Here is a 23,903-nt window from a genome sequence, read left to right as displayed (position 1 = left end):
TTTCGTTCCCGTTGCGGGTGGCGGAGGAAAGGGAATGTATGTGCGTATGTGTGTGAAGGTATATAGATACCTCCTTCGTAGTAATGTTGTGAGGAATCCTCATAAGGCCTATCGTAGCCTTGTTCAGGATACGACGGTTGCTGATAACCGTAATCATTATGACCTACATCAATTCGACAAGAGACAGGAAGAAACGTTAATGGCCTCTGAGTGAAAATCCTAAAAATACTTCATTTCTCAGAAAAATGAAAAAAAAAATTCAAATGGATATACATGAGGAAGAATTTTCAATTGTACTAGCCATAGACTTACTAACATGATTTCCTTTCATTTTGAAGTAACATGTGACAGGGGAAAAAAAAAAGGCTTAATGCAGTAGTTCTAGCAACATCACAGCAAGGGATGGTCTTAACCTTTTGATAATCCTTGTTGGGGGAGTGGTGGGGGGAAGTACTTTATCTTTCACTCAAAGAAAAAATGAAAGCATTTAGGCCTTTCACATGTAAATAACCTGAATTAAATTAGAATGAACAAAGAAAGCAATTATCATACTTTGTCTAACACCTGTTCTGCTGATCTCCAATTCAAAAGCATATGCTAAAAGCAGTGTGAAATATAACAAATAAAGCTCAATGAAGTTATGAACCACAGTCTACATTAAATTCTTTTAAGTGACAGAAAAATAACATTCTCAAGATTTTCTCTACAAGCAGAATTCCTACTTAAAGTCTTAAGAAAACTTTTCCTCTTACATTCCAGTCCTGAGTAGATTCACTACAAACAAACCTTCCTACTCGGAGACTACAGGCATCTCTGACTAAGAAACCATTATATGCAATAAGCACCCCACCTGTTGCTGGTTTTAGCACAAATACATTTTGCCTTACAAATGATCAGAATATATCTTATTGCTAACTTGGTCAAGAAAACAAGGCAAAAATTTGCTTACATTTGAAATTAAATTAAACAAATTTGGAATAAAATTTTGAAATAAAAATAAGCAAAGGAGATTCAGTTGGTCTTGATTCTTAGTTCGGCAACTGCACTATATGTCACTGACTGAATCTTATACAAATGCATAACCACTTAAACAAATCTTAAAACATATTGTCTTTGCATTCTACATAAGAGTAATAATGAGGTAATGATAGAGATGACTCTTTAGAAAGAAGAGGTCTTAGAAGTAATCTGTGTTGCCACAGAGCTGTTGACGGTAACACCAAATTGCCCTTACTAGAGTAAATTGCTGTAACCATTTAGTGCTCCAAATAAAATATTCCAAAATAAAAGCCTTGGTAAGTTCATGCACCTTGTAAAATAATTCTGCACATACATCTCCAAAAATTCACACATGTAAGCTTATATAGATGTCTCTTGACGTATCTTAATATCAATTTAATGGAAATTAAATTCAAAAACCTAATTTGTGTCTCTTTATTTGCAATGAGTAGTTGCTTTGGCAATGACACAGTTTTGCTTGTATACATTTTCACAACACTGACATATACCACATCCCTGGACTTCGCAAGATACCATTAAGTTGCACACAGTAGTCATGAGTCAGCATCTGTGTTCTCCCAGTCTCTGCTCAGCCTGAAAACAAGTTAATTTCAACTTTTCTAACTTATAACACAGTCCAGTAGCCTTCAGCACTGTATATTCCAGGAGGTAGGAGGACAGATTTATGAAATTCAAAGTTTCAGTCTTGTCTTGAAAGCACTGGGGGAACACTAAAGAGGATCCACAGTCTCCTCAAGGCAGGGACCATTTCATTCCTATACACAAATTAAACTAAAGGCCCACACCATAGCAGCAATAACACATTTGTACGACTTACATGAAAACTAAATACTATGTCAAAAAATAGAATATTTACAGAAAAGCCACATCTTTTTAGCAAGTGATTTCAGTTCAATAGAATTTTTAATAAAAGGATATCGCCCCCTCTCTTATAGATAATAAAGTAATGACTTTTAATTCATCTCAATCATACTAGATACACTAAGGAACTCTCCATACTTTTAGATAAACCAATTATTTCAATTAATTTTGAAATACTAAAACTGTTAAGAGTTTCAAATGGGAATAATACAAATTACATGCTGTAAATTGCACATTTAACTAGTCATAGTAATTTAAACTGTAGTAACAATTCTGAGTTTGGAAGGTTTTGTAAATATGAGGTATGATATCCAATTACTATTCTTGCCTCATCCCCTAATTTTGGGCATATGGCTACATTAGTATTGGGCAGGTATAGAAAATGGGAAAGTTAACATTTATGAGAGATTACCATCTGGGTAATATTGCTGGTTCATGCCTTCTGGAGGACCTTGTCCACCATGACTGTATTGGTCCCCATAATAGTCTTCCTGGCCTGAGTACTGCTGTGGTGGGCCTGAAAAACCACAACCAGTCAATACGTAAATAACTTGTTTTCTCTGTTATAAAGCCTGCTAATGTCTGATTTTAGTATGAGAAATTCTTCTCAAATGTATTCCCCACCCATACTGTTGCATTACAGACAACATATGTAATTGGTTTAATTAAAAAAAGAAACAAATATATCTATACATATCACAGTTGTTTAGCAGCACTAGACTGAGAATATACATTTCAAACTTCAGTTCTGAGCTCATTTTAGGAATGCGTATAACAGACAAAGGTGTTAAAATAAAATTATTCCTTGTCAAAAAGGACTGGAAAGCAAAAAAAGAAAAAAGAGAAGCAATATTGTGGAACATTGTTCCTTCTTTTCTAATTGAGTGAATTCAGAACCAAGTAGCTACTCTGTTCCTTTTCTGTACCTATCATTTAAATATCAAAACAGAATTCTACATCAGCATATCTGAGATGCATAATTTCAGAATGCATAATCTCAGAAAGAACCAAAAAAGAAAAAAAGAGAAATATTTGTCTTCACACTTCATGGTGATATCAGTAAGCTGTTGCTGCAAGAACCACCCTTATAAAGAGTGTGTGCAAACAAGGTCTGTGACACCAAATGATTTGATCAAAATTTGGTGTAAGCAAGCGATGTAAAATGGTTTTTAAAATGGTTATTTAAAATTGATGCAAATACAGCAAAGTGAATTCCTACCTTGCTGTGGTGGCCTGTATGGAGGGATCTGTCTCTGACCCATCATGTGGTTTCCTTGGTTAACTTGGCCCATCATTCCCATTGGTGGCTGCTGCCCCTGGTAGTGCTGCCCACCCGCTTGCGGCATGTTGTACTGCTGGGAGGGAGGCTGCTGGTGCATCATTGGACCTGCAACAGGACAAGCAGCAAAAATGGCAAATATGCAAAAAGTACTTGTGATTAAACATTTCCAAAAGAACATGGAAAACCCAGCCTTTAAAATTGGATCAAAAAGGGCTCTGTATTTCTAGTGCTCTCATAAGGATTTGTTGTTTCTGGACCCAATGTAAATGCAGGCAATTGGGTCAGCAACCAAATTACAAAACTGAAGTTAACCTAAATAGGGTTGCTTTCTAGATGATTTTTCTTCAAAACCACATACATGCGTTTACACACACACAAGGATAACTGAAACATTTCAACCCCTTTTTGTTTGTTTTAAAAAGCATCTTCAAAAAAGTGTAGGTGAAAACCTGATGGTGAAACCTTGCTAAGTCATAGAAAAATTATTTAACATCTTTTAAATCCTCAGGGCATAGTTTTAATACACATGTAGTTGTTATAGTCTGTCAACAAGCCACTAAACTGTTATCATAAAATAAACAATTTTATTTGGCCTGTAAAGACAAACCAAAGTCAGGCAATCACCCAACAGGGACACACAGAAAGGCCCACAGGAATACACTGTGCCACCCACCACTGCATAATCCCAAGCAATCAGTAACAAAAAAATTTCTTCCATATCAAGTTGCACGAAGTTTCTATGAAACACAGGAAGAGACCAGGAGAGATCAAGTACTGTCCATATTTTATCAACTGAGAAAATCTGATTAAGGCTGTACTTGGAGAAATGCAAATTTCAGTAGTGAAAACAGACAGTTAAAGAACACCCTACTGACACCGAACAGCAATGAAAATGATGATTACACCATTTCATTATATGAGATTGCAGGTTAGATTGATACAACATTTAAGCAGCTTTTGTGCTTCTTTCTGAAGTAGTACCCCTTCAGAAAAGAGTTACTTAGGTATTAAAAATATGAGGAAATTGTTACAACAAGGAGTTAAACTTTTGAAACAACGTATTTTTATAAAACATTAATTCAAACCCCTTAACACATTCTGAACACTCTACAGAGGTGAAATTCTAAGCTTTTTTGCCTTTTCAAAAATAATTTATTTTATAAACTCTGAAGACAACAAATAACTAGCCTCTTTAAAACCCCAAACAAATCACAACACCGAACCAGCAAAGCCATTCCTAAGTGCCATCCCAGGCGAAAAAGGAAGATATTACCTACTTTTCTGTATACTACATTTTGCTTTAGATTTAGTATTTTTTAATAAGCAGGTCCTGGGGCACAAGCAGAAAGTCCTGTGTGAAACCACAGTACAGGAAAATTACCTAGATACAGTCAATACTGACAATGGATTTACATAAGGAAAAGAATACGTAGTGACTTAGATTCTCTCTAGGTGGGGTTATGAGGGAAAGTTGAGACAAATTAATTAATGGTATGAATTCAAAGTGCTTTAGTTAAATCCCATTAAACCCCTGTGTTGGATCTCTCAGTGAGAAGCAAAGTGGTCTAAGCTTAATTTTACTCTGAAGATAAATACAGACCACACTTAACGAAGATCCAGTTATGCTTCTATCCTTCAGCATGGCACATTTCTGTTTTAAAGTTTTTTATTTTAAAGTTAAAAGAAGGCTTAAATTGAAAGGTAATTATTTTTTACTTGGCAAAAATTTATTTCATTTTTTGATCTTCTAAAGGAGTAGGTAATTTAGATTATTCCATTTCACTGTTCCTCTGCTTGGAGGTACTGAGAATCATTAGGCAGCCTTGAAAAAAAAATAAAACTTGCTGCCATAATGTTCCTAGATCTCAAGAAAGCTTGTTAATTAACAATATTAATATTAGTCACAATACAATGTGATAAAATGTGTTGGGTCCCCATGGTGCAATGTAGAGGTTTTCTGTTTGCTTTTTAAATTAGAACTTCATTAACGCTTTGTAGAGCCACAATGAGAATTCACTACCCTGTATCAGACTGTGTGTTGTGTTCATAACAGAGCGTCTGGCTTCCTTCCAGTTTGATTCACATCTCCCTCTTAAGAAGATACCTAAAAGAACCACCATGGTCTCTCTCTTCTCATGGAACACAACACCATTTTAGGCAGTAGTTTTGAGAGGTGAGGGAACTGTTAATTTGTTTTTTCTTTTGAAAAATCAAGCCTACAAGAAAGTCACATTTATTCATGATCCAAAAACTTCATTAAAAACATAAGACTATGAGTTCATGACCTAACTTGACCTAGATAAACCTGAGAAATGGGCCCAAGAGAACACCAGGAATTTCAACCAGTCCAAGTGCTAGGTGCTGCACCCTAGTTTGGGGCAGTCCCAGATGTGACTCCAGACTGGGAAACTCATTGAGAGCAGACCTGTGGAGAAGAATTTGGGAGTTCTCATGGGTCGAGGGAGGCAATTCTGCCCCTCTACACTGCTATGGTGAGACCCCACCTCGAATATTACATCCAGCAGGGGTCCCCTGCACAGGAAAAACCTGGACCCGTTTAAGCAAGTCCAGAAGAGGGCCACCAAGACGATCAGAGGGATGGAGCATCTCTCCCACCTTCAGCAACAGACTGAAGGAGGATGGAGAAGCAAAGGCTTCAGGGAGACCTCACTGTGGCATTCCAGTACCTTAAAGGGACTTATAAAAAGAAGGGAGAGTGACTTTTTATACAGGCAGATAATGATAGCACAATGGGTAATGGATTTAATTGAAGGCTTAGACTAGGTAGAAATTGAAGGCTTAGACTAGGAAGAAATTCTTTACTGTGAGGGTGATGAAGCACTGGAACAGGTTGCCCAGAGAACTTGAGGATGCCCCATCCTTGGAAGTGTTCAAGGTGAAGTTGGATGGGGTTCTGTGCAAGCTGGGCTGGCTGTAGAAGTACATGGCAGGGGGGTTGGAACTACAGTCTTTCAAGTCTGTTCCAACCCTAATCATTTTATGATTCTATAATGCTCTCTAATATTTGTAGCAATTGTTTCTACAACCCCCTTAAAACAGCTCTTGAATGTCCAATCAGGTCAGAAGAAGCTACACTTGGCGGAAGTTATAATCTCTTCCAGACCTGGAAAGTTCACAAAACTGTTTGCTGCAAAAGAATGCTTGCTGCTTTCAAAATCTCTGCACAAAAACTCTTTTTTTTCCTATTTCTAGTACTATTTATTCCAGAGAGGACAAAGTATCTGATTTGTACAGAGTTAAAATGAGTTCAAGAAAATATTGTGTAGGATTATTTCTGTAAAATGTGCAAGTACACAAGTAGACTATTTATTTGATTTACAAGAAATTATTTCAACTTTGGTAGTACAAAAGCTCTGTAAATGTTTCTGTATGTTCAGAAGGCAGTCTTCACATGTCAGTACTGGAGGTATTCCCGGGGTCAAAGTCTGAAGATGCTAAGTGGTAATACTGTACGTCCTGTGAGAAGCACAGGCAATTTTGGTAGTCATTAAAAAGGCATTTGAAAATTGCATGATGTAGATGCAAATCAGTCTTATGCAGTAAGTGAATATATAAAGGAAGCCAGACAACAGGTGAAAACTAAAGTGCTCATTGTTCAATTTAACTAGTCTACGTCATCAAGAATACACCATGTTTTTGTTTAGTAGGTGCAGACAACTTTGAAATGAGTTGAGAAAAAAAACCTCCTCATATTCCAGCCAATATCTCATAAGGAAGCCTCATGTATAGGGAAGAAAAGGTATGTGGATTTAAGCAAAAAGAGGCTACAGCCTGATCTTCTAAGTGCAGTCACCCAGTGGCAGTCTCCTGACAAGAAAGGACTTAAGAAAAGCAACAACCTAGTCTTCACACATCTAAGATAAACAGAAGGAAACAGAAATGCAAACCAGAAGTAGGTCTCAGATAAAGCTAACAAATCTGAGATCAGACGTGCACTGAGGATGAAAGAGCTGCAGAAAATTTTAGTGGTTTAAAAATGTCTCAGCATTGTCCCTCCTGCTGAAACTCAGGTACTGGTGGTAATTGGTTGCTGTTAACTGGCAAGATAACTGCTGGAGATGGTTGAAGGTTCTGAAGAAGCAGAGAAGCCAGGAACCACACTCACAGATGAACTGGTGACTCTGCTGTTCTGACTAAAGAGCTACAGGAACAGGTGGGTACAACCACAAAGCAGCAGCACAAGCTATTATTTCTTCAGTCTTCAAAATTATGTTGGTCTTGTTGCTCAGAGGTCTGTTCTTTAGGCATTTCACAATGTATACTTGTATTGATAAAGCAACTAGATATCCACATCTAGAGTATCAGAAAAGTCCACCATGCCAGACTTACACACGGTAACTCTCATTGTGTCCACTGTTCCAGAAGTAACTACATACCACTGTACCAGCCCTCAGCGAAACTTTGTTGCTGTTTCTGTACAATTGCTTTTAAAAAATGCTTGTTCTTAAACATATCTGAGGGCTGTAACTCTTACCAGAGCTAGTTGAGAAACTATAGGGTAAATTGAACGTGACAAATGCTACAGTTCAGATGTACTTGGTCAAATGAACCAAAATCTTAATGGTGTTTTAACGTAAGGGGCAGTTCAAACACTACCTCAAAAGACTTTGAGGATACAAAACTTTTTGCTACTCCTAATGCATGACCTAGGCTGCAAACTAAAGACAGTAGACACTTCTCCATACTTGCTTACTCCACAAAGTTCTCATCTCAAACTGAACTGTAATTCAGATATAATTTTAAAAAACAGTACTTAAAATGTCATACAAAAAATTCCTTAGTTACCAATGCCTTTTATGTTTTACATTAGGGAAGAAAGACGAAAGAACAAGGTCAGTGGCAGCTGTTTATATCTTGTTTTTTCATGATAAAACTACAGTGTCTTCTACAGCTAGATATCCTACAAATCCAGCTATAGCATGATGGCATTTCAGAATGTGGTGGCAATTTTACTTCCTTTTAATATGTTAGATGTCAAAGAAAATGAGACTGCCCTTCTTTCTCCATAACATCTTGCCTACAGTAAACAGTCAAGGTATCGAAGCATAACAGTCTCGGCTTACATGGGAATGAACAGATGGCAAGACATTCACAAAAGGTACTCAGCCTCAGAAATCACTTTATCCTGATCTGTTATATCCTGAATACATTTATTTTTTCAGCTAACATTGCATGTACCTATATTTTGCTCCCTTTTTATGTGGACCACAAAGAAATAGTAATCTGCATCTGCCTCATCTCTGCTGTGTCCACAATCTTCTATTTGCTTGTAAGTAAAAGAACTCTGAAATTTTAATGGAATTTTTGTAAGTTTATACAAATGAAACAGCCACTAAAAAAATCTCAGCACCAGATTTGGCAACTGGTCTGAAAATGATTGAGTCAACATAATTTCTCTTACAGTGTTCACCTGTTAAAAGTGATCTAGTTTCCCTCCCTTACCCTAAGCAACATATAATGCTCATTAAATACAGACTGGGAGTTTGGCAACTTTGCTTCGGCACTTCTGGCAAGGGAACAGAATCCTGGCAAAAGGATCCAAGAAACACAGTCTCTGAGATGGCCAAGCTTAGCCAAAGGATCTGAGAAACAGTTCCATAGATGGCCAAGCTATAATTTCTTGGTCCTTAAAGTGTATTAATTCTATGGTTTAGTATTATTCTCCGACTGTGAAAGATCTGTTCAACACAAATAAGCGGAATTTCCATGTAAGTTTCAGGTTTCAGAAAAACCATGCTTACACCTCCCCTCTGAAAAGTCAAAAATTGACAACACTTGAAATTTTTTGTTCAACTTAAGTAGCTTCCCATAAAAAAAGCAAAACTGTACCCACGAGAAAGGAATTTCTTCTGCATTCACTCAGTCTCTGCTGCTTCCCATCTTTTCTAAAAAGGCAGCCAATATTCCTTTTAATCAAGAGTCATATACAGAATCATCATCTTAAAACGTTCTGCTTCCTAAGTCCAAGATTACTAGAATTCCTTCTTTAAGTTGACTGACTATATAAAATCAACACCATGAAAACTTTGCTTCTCATTTAAGGTATTTCTCTGGAAAGCATTTGATAAACTAGTGCAAATCAATACTGACTACAAAGAGGAGACAGAAAGTAAATGCAACAATGAATTCTGTTACTGTGCATTTTATTTCTTAATTAGCACTTTTTCATTTTTTTCTTACTAACACCATCTGCCTCACAAGGTGTATGTACAGCAAGATGTTTTGCTAGCAAATGCACATAAAAAGTTACGCTAAAAAACCACCCAGGTGTTAGATCAAATCTTTCTGCGCATTATGGTGTCTTTATCTATGATATAATTGTGCTCTTTTTCCCCCCTAGAAGTACTGACTTCATTCAGTATACAGCAGATATTACTCATGGAAAAACCATTTCAATATTTTGTTTCCTCCTAATTGTTCATGTGAGATGCCATGCCTAGTCAAACACCGAAGAAAGAATTATTAATTTACTCACAGGTTTTCTTATGGCACCCACAAGTAAAATGTCCAAATCTTCATAATGAATATACTTTCACAACACTCCTGTGAAATCAGATGATATAATAATCTTACCATCAGATTCATTCCTCTACAGATGAAGAACCCATGTAGGGAAAAATTAAGGTCAAAAACATCTACTAATTTTTAACAGCCAACTTGAGATGTTAAGACCTCATCTGGAGAAATATTTAGCATTATATTTAGCTAAGTTAACTGTCAGATGTAGCAGGATCTCTCATTCTCAGTATGGATCACCCCTTTAATACAAAGAAACAAAGCATGATTTTGGGTTCACAAATGTCACCCGACAACAATACTGAGGTTCAGAAATTTTGGTTCATTTGTTTCTGAATCATAGCACATGCTACCAGTTAAAAAATCTTTGAGTCACGATCTGCTTATTCTGTTTTTGTTAAACTGCACCAAGTGCATTTCCTAGAAGCTCATTTTTGTTTCTTCACTTACATGAAAAGCCTGCAGTGTCAATACTTGGCTGAGACCTCTGCCCAGCCCGACTGGAGCTCAAACACCCATTTAAATCACTCACGGTCTCACAGATTCCTCTGTCATTCTCTGTCCTGTTGTCTTGGAGTCACAGGAGAGTGAAGATACAAAAATACTTCCTCTAATTTGCAAACAAATTTCAATACACATGTAAAAACTAAGAGCAGAAAATGAAGGAAATTTACTAAGCAGATCTGCTGGAGAATAATCTTAGTTCAAAAACCTTAGCTACCAACACATAACAAATGTGCACATCTGCAGGACTTCCTCCTGCAGGTATCTGGAACAGTATCTTCATTTAACCCTTGCTCGCATAACCAGTTTCAAAGACTTGCTCTAAAGCCGGGGGCACCTGTACTCCTACATTTATACATGAAGTGCTCTATTTACTAATGTTTTTGGGAGATATTGAAACATTTTGAAGAATATAATTTTTCATGACACTGTCAGAAATGGCTCTACTTCTGTGAAACTTCTGAAAAACAAAGAGAATCAGCCTTTTAGCAGACACTTGGAACGGAAAAAGGCTCAGCCTAAAGGGTCAAAATCTGGCAGAATCAGAGGTACAAAATGTGAAAGCTTACTGTGGCCCCAAGTGCGGGCAACAGTACCACCGTTTTAACTAGAGATTTTGCTCTTGTTCTTGAAACTGTAATTTGGTTATTTTTTCAGAACAGAAAAGTTTAAGTATCTTTCTGCCTCATTTCTAATGAGCAATTTTCAAGTTTGACAGAATACTGAAAATACAGCAGAGGCATATTATAAGAGTAAAGAACACAACTCTGAGATGGAATAATCACTAGTCCTGAATTTTAAGCCACTCATACATTATCATCTGCTATAGAGCATCTTAATAGATGGCTCCCTCACACACACCGCTACATAATTATTGCTAACTCTGCTACTAAGAAATCTGAACTGAGCAGGCACAGGACTTTCCCAAAGCATCTTACATTTACAGAATTACTCCTTTGTGTATTGCCCACAGCACACAGATAACTTGTCAGTTCAGAGTAAAAAATATTCCCACTTATGATGATTTCCTCTGCTATGTGCCTATCTTTTGTTTCCTCTGCTGTTATACTCTAAGAAAAATGCTATTAACAATGTTGATGATGGACACAGACTTCCCACTTTCTCTACTAGTCAGAAAAGTACAGAAACAGCTTCTTCATCGTGACTTAGTTTTGGTCTCTCATTAAGTTAAGTCTTTTACCTATTTTGAACATTCCTGTGATCTAATAATCAAACTGACCAGTATGATTGTACACCTCAGGAACAGAGGGTATCTACATATAAAAAAGTGGAGCTTTGGTCTTCAAAGACAGTACACTGCAATAAGATCCACCTATGCCACTGGAGGATTATTTTTTCTACAATGACCAGGGAGAGAGCCTTAGAAAAAAACCCCATGTTCTCTTACAGCGTCAGAAAAGAGACTAAAACCTGGACTCAAGTCATATCTTTCAGTTAATATACTGTGGGGAAAATACTAAACTTGCTGCCAACATGGCAGAAGCATTTAAAAAAAAAATTCTGCCATATAACTTCTAGCAGGTGCTGTGTCCAGATCCAATGCAGTAACAGACTTAACAGGTAAGCTGCCGACTCGTAAAGCACATTTATAAGAATATGCAGTACGTATACAACTTAATAATTGCTGTGCTGTGACTCTAATGCAGTATTTTAATTCTGTCATGTCCTTGCACTTCAACAAGGACATCAACAGTTTATGCAATGGAAATATCTTAGATACAAAATTAGTTTTGGTTTTTACTATATACACAAACACATCTCACGAAAACATTAGGTAGTACCAGACTTGTTCCTGGAACTGAATTTTACTTTTCTAAGATTAACAGATATTCCATGCTAAAACAGCATGAAGGAGAAAACAATGATTAATAAGTATAAAAATCTGAGGGCTACCTGACTTTTTCAAATTACCCAAGAGACTTAAAAGTAGAGATGTATTTTATCAACTTCAATGGTTAGAACACTTAGCTAGAAGTGTAAAGTCTGAAAAAGATAAACAGTAGTTCAAACTTATAATTGATAAAAGCAGATCCATTCCTAGATTCTCATACAATACTGGAAAACAGTTCAATGTCTGCAAATAAATAAGAAGTCACAGATATATGGGAGAAAAGAGAACCCTCGGAACACAGGTACAAATGCATCAAGAGACAGAAACTTACAAGACTAGACCTTTAAAAACTGTCTATACCTGAGATGTTTTGTTTTTACAGAACTAACAAGCACCTCACTTACCTTGGTTTGGTTGCATATTCATGTTTGGTCTTGGACCATAGTTGCCCATCGGCTGTCCCTGGCTCATAGTCATCTGGTTCTGCACTGGCATACTCTGTGAGGATGGCACTGAGTGGTTATAGCCACCCATTGACCCATGGCTACTGGAAGGCATGTTCATGGAACTGTTCGTCATGTTGAGCTGGTTAGGTCCAGGTCCTTGCATAGGCATATGGTTAGGTCCTATAGAAAAATAAACAGGGAAAAAGGTTCTATATTAAGCAAGCAAATATAGCCATACTGAATCACAAAACTATATAAAAGTCATTAAATACAATTACATTAAAACAAATTAAAACACAGTTTCCATGATTTCCCCACTTTAAAAATAGTTAACAATAAAGTTCAGCTCTACTATGCAACATATTTTCTTTTGTTGAGCAGCTGAAAGGTGTAAGTTATCATATTGCTCTTCTTCTAACCATATCACACACAGAACTAGCTTGTTTAGTACTTGCACAACACCCTCTGAATTTCAATCTAAATTGCACAAGACCAGTATAACAGCCAGCTTGGTATCTCCACGACAGCTGTAACTCTTACAATAACTGTAACATTTTTGTGTATTCACACATCTATACTAGACACTTTTCTGAAAGTAAGTTATTATTATTTTCAAATTCAGGCAGTATTAACATTGACATGGTACAACTACACAGACTCATAGAAACATTTTGGTTGGAAAAGACCACTAAGATCGCCAAATCCAACCACAAACTTTAACACTGTCAAATCCATCTCTAAATGCTAACTTAGGCTTTGACTTTCACCTAAATGACTATACAGTCACCCACAAAAGAGAAAAAAGGCAACAAACACTCCATGGAGTCACTGATAGAACAGGAAAGGCTTTATGGAAAGCCTGTAAGTCAAACTCATATTTCTACAGAGCTGTTTTAATGCCCCTGTAGATAAAAATCTAACCAAAAGCTGTTTATTGCAAGAAGACAACTCCTGAGTTTCTGTCCAGAGAAAGGAATGACAAATAAATCACAGTGGTAAGACATAAAGACTTTTTCTCTTGGATGCTTCAATCACGACTTTTTAAAAAGAATGACTGGTAAATGGAAAGCATTAAGTGACCTTGGTTGGCAAATACTGTCATCACCTTTCCTGCGCACAGGAACAACCTTGGAAATCAGAGAAAGGTGTGAAGAAAGGAACATAGAGAAAATGTTAGACAATGTGCTGCATTCTTCCTACTCTTAAGTAAGGTGGAAAATTTCAACACAATAGAAAATCATCAACCCCTTTGATTTGTAATGGAACTGGCATTGCAGTGATTCAGCTCACATGTGACCATCCATGTGTACAATAAAAATGGCTGAAGGCATATTTAACATTTTTTAACATATAGTCTATAGCCAATATTCTGCAACTGTATTTACAGGTTAGTAGGGTGGGAGATGATTACTGGAAGGACATCAAATTATCAGCTTGACTTGTGAAGATGCAAAGGAAAAGCAACCAGTTCATATACCCGTGAGGCAAACATCTTTCCACCTTTTATTTCCCCTCTTCCTGGGTGGATTTAAATTTTTCTCTTAACTAAATCTACCCTCAATGGGTATCTTGAACAGTACAAATATTACAATACCATTTGGTCAGTTTACTCATTACTTTAGTTGGGATAGGTGAATAGCTAATACGACTAAAAATTGTAAGAAATTACTAAGAGGTGCGACTGGATGTAACTGTGACAAGTGAAAAAGGCAAATGAAATGGAAGGATAATGCCTGTGACAAGCACCACACAAAGAGCTTACGAAGATATGAACAGCCTGAGTATGTGACAGACTGAGTCAACTGTAAACAAGGCAAATGTTGGTACCTAAGATTTCCCCAAGAAGATGCTACTGTTGCTAAACATGCCACAGGTTTTCTTTTAAGCTACAAAACTCTAAGAAGAGGAATCTAAGAGAAACTATGCCAGTAGAGTTGTGGGAAGGCAGTGATTTGTTTATGTATTTCTCAGTGGAAATAATAATAAAAAAATAAAACAAAAGAAACCCAAACAAATCCCACATACCTCTGCCTTCATATGTAAGCAGCTCCCCAGGTGCTGCCTTGACTAAAGAAACAACTGCACTAATCTAGGGTAGAATGAAGGCAGAAATAAGGACATAGAGAGCTGTATACAAGGTCACAGAGACAATACAAACTGACCTGCAAACAAAAAGGTGCAGAGGAAAAAGATAATGATTAATGAACACAGCTACCAGAGCCAATGCAAAGCAACAGAGAGTAAGGTTGAAAATATGTTTATACTCTTGCCTGTTTCAAGACACCTTACTGAAATGAACACATAAACTTATTTTGTCAAGAAAAGTCAAAAAGCTGAAAAAGGTATCATACATGCAGCTCACTGTTCCTGCAGAACATGGTGAGCAGAGATGGCTGAAGTGTACAAAGGCAGATCAGTCATGAATACAAGAAAAGTAACTCAGTTAATAGGATTAAGCCCACAACAGAGAACTACAGATGCCTATACTGTCCCCTCCTCAATTCAACACTGCCTAACTCTGTAATAGTCAGAACATGGAGACAGTTTAATTATAAAAAAGTCAGACGGTCTCTAATCATGAGCTCAATCGTGAATGTGTTCTGAAGTAAAGCTACGGTGAAGAAAAGCTCCCTCCTGTAGCAGCAAGCAACTATTAAAGAACTGCTAGAAGACTTTCTTGATTTCTTTCCTGAGAAAAGGAGGGAACACAGAGTTAGTGGCAGAAAGTCAGGACCTGGAGTGGTTTGGTTTCTTTCCGATTAAAGGAAGAAATTGTCAATAACAGATTTCAAAGAGCTAGCCAAGCACACAGAGGAGAAAGTTTTTAAAAAACAGTAACGTAAGAAGTAAAATGAAGAAGGCAAAAATCATCCCAAGAGAGAATATAAAAAAATAAAACTCCTTCTCCAAAAAGTTTGTTTCCACTTCCTGTCTTGGGTAGCACCAAAACAGGAGATAGCACTTGTAAGAAAAGGCTGTCACATGAAATGTCAGGCATGAGTATTTTCTGTGGTCAAAACCAGGGAGTTTGTTAGTGAGCAGCTAGAAGACAAGGACAGAGGAAAAGCTAAGACCACAGAATCAGAAGGCCTTGCAAATAAAAAATAATAAAAACACACTTCACAAATGATTCTTTTTATAGTTCACCTCACATGCAGGTAAACTAACAAACACTTTAAAATATATGTGTAATTCAGCTATTCCCTTAACAAGATGATTCTGCTTCCCATTATCTACAGTCTACCTATGAAATTATTTAAGCACGCCTTTCCAAAATTCGAGATGTCCTCATCCTAAGCTGTTTATCTTCACATCCTCAGAGACAACTTAAAACTGAGAAGGAAAGAACAAACATTCAAAAAAAGGAATATGTTGGAAGAAAGGCTAAATTAAAGCTTAGTTGGAAATTGTATTTAAGTATCTGTGTAGGTGAGTACCAAAACAAACCTATTTACCTTTCACACATTTTCATAAAAGCTCTTTTCTTATTCTATCTAATTACAAAATATGTATGTTTAAGGTGTGACTTTTTTCCCCTGTGCCTCTGAGGTGATATGATTATGCTAACCTTGTGACTTAGTAATCCTTCTCCTTGGAAAAGATCACTATAATAACAATAATATGATTACACTTGAGGGTCAAAGAGACTGATTTTTGAGAGGCAATCCTATTCTCCATAGGAACTGATGGATTTTAGATGGATAAAGGACTCCATAATCAGAATATCTCTGCCCTACTTAGGGAGCAGCATATATTGCTCTTTACACTTCCAAATGCAGACCATGACCAACATGTATGATGAAACTAAATTCTTTTCTAGATATTTTATTATACTTTTTACACACAGCCTCTGGAGGCTACTCAGCTACTCTTAACAGAAAAACCTGCCACTATCGGGTCCACTTTATCAAGATTCACACAGAAATTAGGGACTACAGCAATCACTGTATTTTTTACTTTATATTAAGCTTTGCATAGCAATTTACTCTGTTTGCTGTCATGGAGGTTATCCTTGTCGCCAGTGAGAGATGAGATTAGTTCAGTAGGTTAGAATACAGTGCTGCAAACACTCAAGGTTGTGGGTTTGGTACCCGTATGGACCATTCATTTAAGAGGTGGACTCGATGATCCTTGTCGGTGGCTTCCAACTCAGAATATTCTGTGAAATCTGTGAATTTTCAAAGATCTTTTGAAAGTATTTTCCTTTCTTGGAAGCACCAATACCTCGAAGAGCTTTTGTATGAAAACTTTCTCCATACAAAAAACGAAAATAAAATAAAACTGAAAGGGTCCTGAACATAAGCAATCCTGGAAATGCAATTTTAAGCTAAAGTCATTTCCCATGAAATAGGTAGTATGACTTTATGAGTGGAAATTCTGGAATATAGCCTCTCTATAAAGCAGCAGGCTTTTCCATGGCCTACTCCATTCTGATTTGACTGCTGAAGGGAACAGTTACCCCAAAGCCAGTACTGGTAGGTACAATGGGTATTTTTATCATCTTCTTTCACTGCCTTGTTTCTGTCTTCCAAAGTACTCTTCTTTTTATTATAAAACAGGATGGCACAGAAACTGACTTAAAATTTACACCCAGAGCAATAATTTGGAGGGCATTCCTTTACAAATCCCTTACGACTCAACACATCTTCAATAATAAAGAACACAGAGGATTAGTAAAAGTTGGATGATTTTCTGTATAAAAGCAATCCTTTAGAAAACAAAACAAAACAAAAATATTACCCAAATTAGAAACACCCACTTTCAGATGTATCTCTTTTACTATTATCTAATTATTTAGCTACAATGATTTCATATTATCTTTTTGTGGAAGGATTTGTGTTCACTCAGCCACAGGCCAATACCTTTCCCCAATAAGCCTTCTAAAGCCAGCTGTACTGCACCGTTTCAAACAGACTAAATTTAGCCAGTTCTGATCATCAGAGGAATGCTGTGTGTCAGCTACATCAAAGCCCAAGGGCAGCCTGATAAACACTGAATACAGGTCACGTAGCTCTGTAGCTAACAAACTCTAAGAGAGCTTGTACTCGGGGGCATTCAAAGCAGTTTTGTCATCAACAATCTAGTATCCCTTGAGCCCCCGTGTCGTTTCAGTTGCCAGGCAACGCTGGTGTTAATGTCTTAGAGGAGAAAAACTTACCAGGCATCTGGCCGTTCATCTGGTTCTGCATGTGTGGCGCAGGAGGGCCCCCACCTACCATACCATCTGAAGACATGTTGTGCGAGCGCGGCGGAGGGGGAGGGCCGCTCTGACTCATCCCGCCCGGACCCATCGGCATATTCTGTGTGGGTGGCTGAAAGGAGACAGTTTAGTCAAACACGAGAAGCAGTTAGTCTGACAAATATATTATATGTACATATGGTACAGCAGGGTATGAAAGAAAGCACTGAAACAAATTTCTTGCTCTTTCTGATACGTTTAACTTCTCCCAGTATTAATTTCAGCAAAATGTTTAACATTTCAATCAATTCTACATGAAGTATTACATGCAGATAACACCACAGCACCTTCAAGTAGTGCTTTAAAATAAAAAAATACAAATCAATGCCTCACTAAAAAATTACATCTGACCAGTTTAGACTACTGGAGTTGCTCCCTCCAATGCACACAAAAGCTTTCCTTCAACAGAGAAATAAATCTTCACGGCAATTCTCTCACATCAACAATTTGTTGTTGTTAACAGACCTTGCACCAGGGCAAAACAGGTACAACATGAGATGAAAGCCTCTGAATGCTCATAGACCAGCACAAAATCTGCACCTGGGTGTGGTAAAACACTGGCAACCTCTTTGCCGCTCTCCTCCGAAGCACTGAAGGCCTAGTTCATAATTCTGTGCCAAACACCCCCTACAGACTGGAAGCACATTAGTGCTGGCCTCCAAAGGTCCAGAGACAGCTGCCTAGAAAAGATGTTTTTGGCAAATTTCCTAATGAAATTGTGAGGAAAATAACTGAATAACCTTGAGAGTTCAAAGAGGGAGAGCAAGAAAAACAATAAATACATGGGGGAATTTACTGGTAAGTTCTACTCACGGCAATGTGAGGAGACACAGAAAATGCTGGTAGACAGCTTTGTTTTCCTACTAAAAACACCTGCGAGACTCTACAATCTTTCTCACAGACCTTAGCCAAACACTCTCAGGGGAATAAAAATCATCTCTGTGACAGTGAATGCCTGGCCCTCTGGCTTTTGAGGAGTCTTTCTACAGGCCACACCTATCTATGAAAAACCTTTCCAATGAAACAACCACACATGCGTTTGACTGTCAAAGTTTCTCTTCTTTAGGAAGACACAACAGCTATGAACCATAAGTTCCTGTATAGCCCAGTCCACTCTTACACCTCTACCTACACGCCAGGAGGCTCATAAAGACAAGACATGACACAGTGGTAGGGAGCAAGGCTCTCCCAGTGAGTGTGGGCAGGACCCCTTCCTGGCCTGGGAGACAGGAACATCAGGGTAGCACCGACACACAGGTATTTGCTTGCAGGGGAGGGGAGTGAACAGTCCTGATTTATTGCTCAGCGTTTCCTCACATATCTCAAGGGGTATCATTGTTCCTGCATACTTTTAAGAATTCCTCAGAAAAACAGTAAAAGCTTTTTTTCGGCAGGAAGAAGGAACAAGATGAAGAAAAATGCAAGCAATTGGGCAACTTTTCTTACTAAATTCCTTTCATTCCTCCATAATGAAGAGAATGACATTTTATAAGCAAGTTCCTTTCTCGTGCTATAGAAGTGGCAGAAGGTAGAGAAGTAGGAGTGAAAGGCAGCTCTGCTCTCTGAACACTGTGTCTGAAATGCTGGTCCATTTTCCTTGCTCTTCCTCCACTAGTGAGCGATGAAAGCAGGGCTGCTTTGCCTCAGTCAAATCTTCCTTCCCTTCACTTTCAAAACTCACTATCATCCTAACTTTGCATCTAACAGAAGTTACCTAAAACTGATATACAGAGAAACAAGCAAAAAAGAAAACAAACAAACAGCCTCTTTTTAAATTTTACCTAGAAACTGTGTTTAGGAATAGCAGCAAAACCGACACACTTGGTACCTCCACACAAGCAGCAGAGCTCAGAGCCAAACAGAACAGCAGTCCCATGGCAGCAAACTGAGAGCAAAATCAGAAACCATCCACAGTGAAATGTTTCCAGAATTAAAATGAACTTCTTAGATTCCAAGCATAAAATGTTAGTAAATCCCATGTTCAGACAACATGCTGATAATGAAAAATACTATAAAGTACTAAAAAAAGATTACATACTACCCGTGCTTTAGCTGTCCTGCAGGTGATACTGCACAAACACAGGCATGCCCTTATGCATGGAGACAGGGATGAAAAAACTCCAGTTTATTTGAGACAAAACTACATTGCAACTCTAAAGTTTAGGCTGAAAGTTTTCAAGACAACTCTCCTTTAAGACAAACACTGCAGTTATCAAAAAAAAACATCATTAGAGAGTGCAAACATGCAAGAGGACAGAGAGAAAAAAGGTATTAAGGATTTTAAAAATCCCATCAGATACAAAAACCTGCAAGAGACTTCACAAACCACAGGGAATTAAGAGAACTGAGGGAGTAATTAAAAACACTCAAAAAGGTATTACAAGAAAATAATTCAAAAAAGGAGCTTCTGGATATAGAAACAGACCAAACATCTGTGTGAACCCACTTTAGAGTCCTGAAAATAATGCAAGAAAAAGGACCAAACTGCTAAAAAAATTCAATCTTCTATTAAACTAAACTACCCTATAAGATGACTAGAAGGTAGATGAACACTGTACATCTCTAAAATAGTAGCAGGACCAATTCTAGGAATTATGTGAGCCTTGTACCCAGAGCTACAGGTAAAATCATGAAAATAATTAGAGTACCATAAAATTCCAAGGGTAATAGAAATAAAGATGAGTTAGTCAAGTGTCAATACAGTAAAGTCAAATCTTTCTAATCTATTAGAAATTTTTAAAAATATAAATATAAATTAACCTGCCTAGCTACATATTTAACTAAACCTTCTTAATCTCAGTTTTTTGACAAAGTCTTTTGGAGAAATATGTTGCCCAAGCATATACACTTGCACTGATCAGAAACTGCACAAATAAGTTAAAGACAAAAGGAGTATGAAGAGGTCTCGTGAAAATATCTGTTAGTAAATGCCATCATCTGAAGATACTGCACCATCACTACAAAATGTGGAAGAAGGAATAAGCAGAAAGTGCCAGACAAAATTCAACACGGATAAATACATGGCAAATACACTAAACTGTGAACCACTCTTTCTTCAGAAAGAGGGAACTCCCATTGCCATTAATCCAGAAAAAAAATAGACTACAGCCCAGATACTTTGGTGGGGAGAAAAAAAAAGTAACAAAAAAGGCAACAAAACAGAAAACCACCAAATCCACAGAAACTATTCACTTTCTGATTATTGTCAGTACTTGATATACCAAAAATAATGCACAACATGAAAGAAAAAAATGCCAAGGCATTTGTGATCATGATACATATTCAGTTTGGGAAAAGCAATCACAAAAAGATACTGTAAAAACAGAAGGATTCTGAAGATAGTAATCAATGGTTAAAAACTAAAAATTTTGAATGCTATCACCTGAAACAAGTCAAAAAGGACAGGTCTGCTGTTTTTTAACACAGAGAGGCATTTAACATAAGCGGGTATGACAGAAATACAATTTAATGTATCATACCTACAAAAAGTAGATCCTCTTATTTATGGTTTAACAATAAATAAAACCTCAAGGGAATAGTCAGTAAATTGAAGAATAACGTTAAACATAAAAGGCACTATATAAATTACATAAACCTGAGTAATTAATCAACACAAGACACTAGGAAAAAAGTTTAAATAAGATTCAGAGGTAATTACACATACATATATGCAATAGAAACAGTTACATAGGATATTATATGGGATATTTGAAAAGTGTATTACAAGCCTTCATGTCAGATTATAAACCAATCACTACCTGATAGTAATTAAAATGAAATGTCTCCTGCAGATATAACTATTCCCCAGTGAAATTCCTCCAGAGTACTTTCCCACTGGATTCAGACAGAAGAAAACACGAAAAAATTATTTTAAAATGGCAACTTCCCTATTTCTATTGGAGTTGATTCAGGCTTTTACAGGTGATGAAATTCTTTAAATCAAATTTAAAAAAACCCACAGCAATAATCAAAAAATCCAACCATACAGCCTGGGCTATTTAATCGTTTTGTTAAGGAAATTGACTCTCCGCAGTAACATGCACTACACATGGCAAACAGACTTCTTAAAATACAAAATGATCACACACTACTCAAAGCACAACCCACCCATTGTGAAAGGAAAGTTCCCCAACATGAACCCTACCCATTATTAAGTCTAGTTATGAAGGGTGAAATTACATAAAAATGTAGTAAGGTTAACAGAAGCAAAGGAAAGGCTACTTCCCTCCTGCTGGATGCCTGACAAAAAGGAATGAAAATTAAAATCACTGATGATTTTATTCCAATTATGAAGTAGAAAATGTTAAATGCTTTGCTATCAGTAAAAAGTAAATTAAAAAATTAGATGTTTAATACAGATTCACTTGCTCAACACTAATTTTTGGCTCATTTTCCCAAACACACAGATTACATTTATAGCTGCTATGAGCATTTAAAATTTATCAGAGCATGAAAAACAATAATTATAAGTTATTTAGTCCAATTCCGGAAATCTGAACTGGAAAAAGACTTAAACTGACCCAAGAGCTGCAACCAAAAAAAAGAGACAAGAAAAACCCATTAGATTTTAACTGACAACTTTCAGCAAATAAAATCCTACTGAATCCATAAGTTATTTGGAAACATGCACTTAAAACAACAGCCACACTGCACTTTTTAGAGGATTTTCTTTTAATTATTGCATTTAAATGCAAGACACTAACAATAAAATTTGCCATGGTGGAATTTTACACCCCGAATTTTCAAAGAATAGTTTATGGAACTTCTAATGGTATAAAAACTGAGGTGAAATACCAACTCAGTCATCAACAAAATGTAAAAAACAAGAAATACTGTTAAGCATATTAAAACACAATATAAGTAATCAATACAGCTAGCAATAGATATTTAAACTACACTATCAAAAATACAATTTTCTTGAAATTCTCTCAGAATAACAATTAAAAGCTACACGGAATACAAACACAAAAGCCTTCTGATCTTTCCAAGAGAAGCATTAGCTTGGGATTTAATCAATCATCTTTGTTTTCAATCCTCAAATACCATTTTCTGCAAAGGAAAATGCTCCATCCCAGGAGGTTCTACTGCGGTGATACCACATTGCCAATATCACAGGGCCCGTCCCGGTCCCAGAGCGCAGTACTCTGCTGAGAGGTGGTGATGGCACCTGCAGAGTGTGACACCTACTGAGGTGTCAGACTGGGAAGTAAGATCATAAAGGAATACATTTTTGAGAATTGAAAGGGTAGAGATTTATTTCATTGGGTTACAACTCTTCTTCTACAAGGTACAGGGTATTCCAGTACTGAGGTATCTTAAATGAAAAAAGTAAAGACCATGTTTCAATTCTCAGCAAGGGTAATATTTGGGGATAGGGAGGATTTCTATGGGAAAAGCATTTACAGTCATGTCTAAACAATGAAGTTAATTACAAATGGAATCTGCTCTCACTGTTGGAGTACAAGTTGTGACAGTAGAAGTATGGAATTCTAAATTTAGAATGACAATCGGTTTATACATCTCAATTTACATCATTATCTTCAAAAATGAGAGAAATTCTAACTTAGTATTGGAGCAAAATGATAAAATAGTGCACCAGGTAATACCTAAACACTGTTTAAAGAGGAAATTGGAATCTTTAATTGTTTCAAATTACATATATCACTGTATAACAATATTTCACTGTTCCAATATTCTTAAACAACATTTTAACAAAGAGAAAATTTAACCCTAAAATATCTGATGTCCTGATAGCAATAGCTATTCTGATACTTAATAATCACAAAAAATTTATGATAGAACTAGAAATTATTTAAATCAGAAATCAAAAAGTCTGTTATGAATTCAGATGGGTTTATTACAAGTGCCATGAATAAATTAACTATGGATGCTAACCTGGGGAACACTGAGTTATGGAAACTAGACAACTTCAGAGGTGCTCTATAATTCTTCAGTAAAATGCAGTTCTTATCTGTCCCTGAAAGCAGGAGCTTTGTGTTCCACAGCCTCTTGCCTCTTTCGCTTTTAAGATGGTTTAATGTCTGGTCTAATATTTACAGGTTTTACATGCATTTAGTTACCTAAGAGAAAAAATCCACCTCTCCTCTAGCTGAAAGGCTCTATGTAAACTCAATTAAAGAGCAAAGAATCCTGCAGAATTCT

General features: G+C 36.8%; 1 protein-coding gene across 5 annotated transcripts in view; it reads right to left on the bottom strand.

The window, feature by feature from the left end:
* Positions 1 to 23,903, bottom strand: part of SS18 (SS18 subunit of BAF chromatin remodeling complex) — a 44,470-nt gene that overhangs the window by 7,678 nt on the left and 12,889 nt on the right. For 3 of the 5 annotated variants that reach the window (XM_071554635.1, XM_071554637.1, XM_071554636.1), the window contains exons 4-8: positions 17,661 to 17,814; positions 12,461 to 12,682; positions 3,101 to 3,268; positions 2,294 to 2,398; positions 71 to 163 (exon numbers count right to left, since the gene is read on the bottom strand). In XM_071554635.1, coding sequence (XP_071410736.1) covers positions 71 to 163; positions 2,294 to 2,398; positions 3,101 to 3,268; positions 12,461 to 12,682; positions 17,661 to 17,814 — 742 coding nt within the window. The remainder of the gene's footprint in view (positions 1 to 70; positions 164 to 2,293; positions 2,399 to 3,100; positions 3,269 to 12,460; positions 12,683 to 17,660; positions 17,815 to 23,903) is intronic. The other 2 variants (XM_071554638.1, XM_071554639.1) reach the window with 2 other exon arrangements.

The sequence above is a fragment of the Pithys albifrons genome, chromosome 4 (assembly GCF_047495875.1).
Source record: "Pithys albifrons albifrons isolate INPA30051 chromosome 4, PitAlb_v1, whole genome shotgun sequence".
Lineage (NCBI taxonomy): Eukaryota > Metazoa > Chordata > Aves > Passeriformes > Thamnophilidae > Pithys > Pithys albifrons.
The sequence above is the reverse complement of the archived record's forward strand: the minus strand, read 5'-3'. Positions and strand labels throughout refer to the sequence as shown.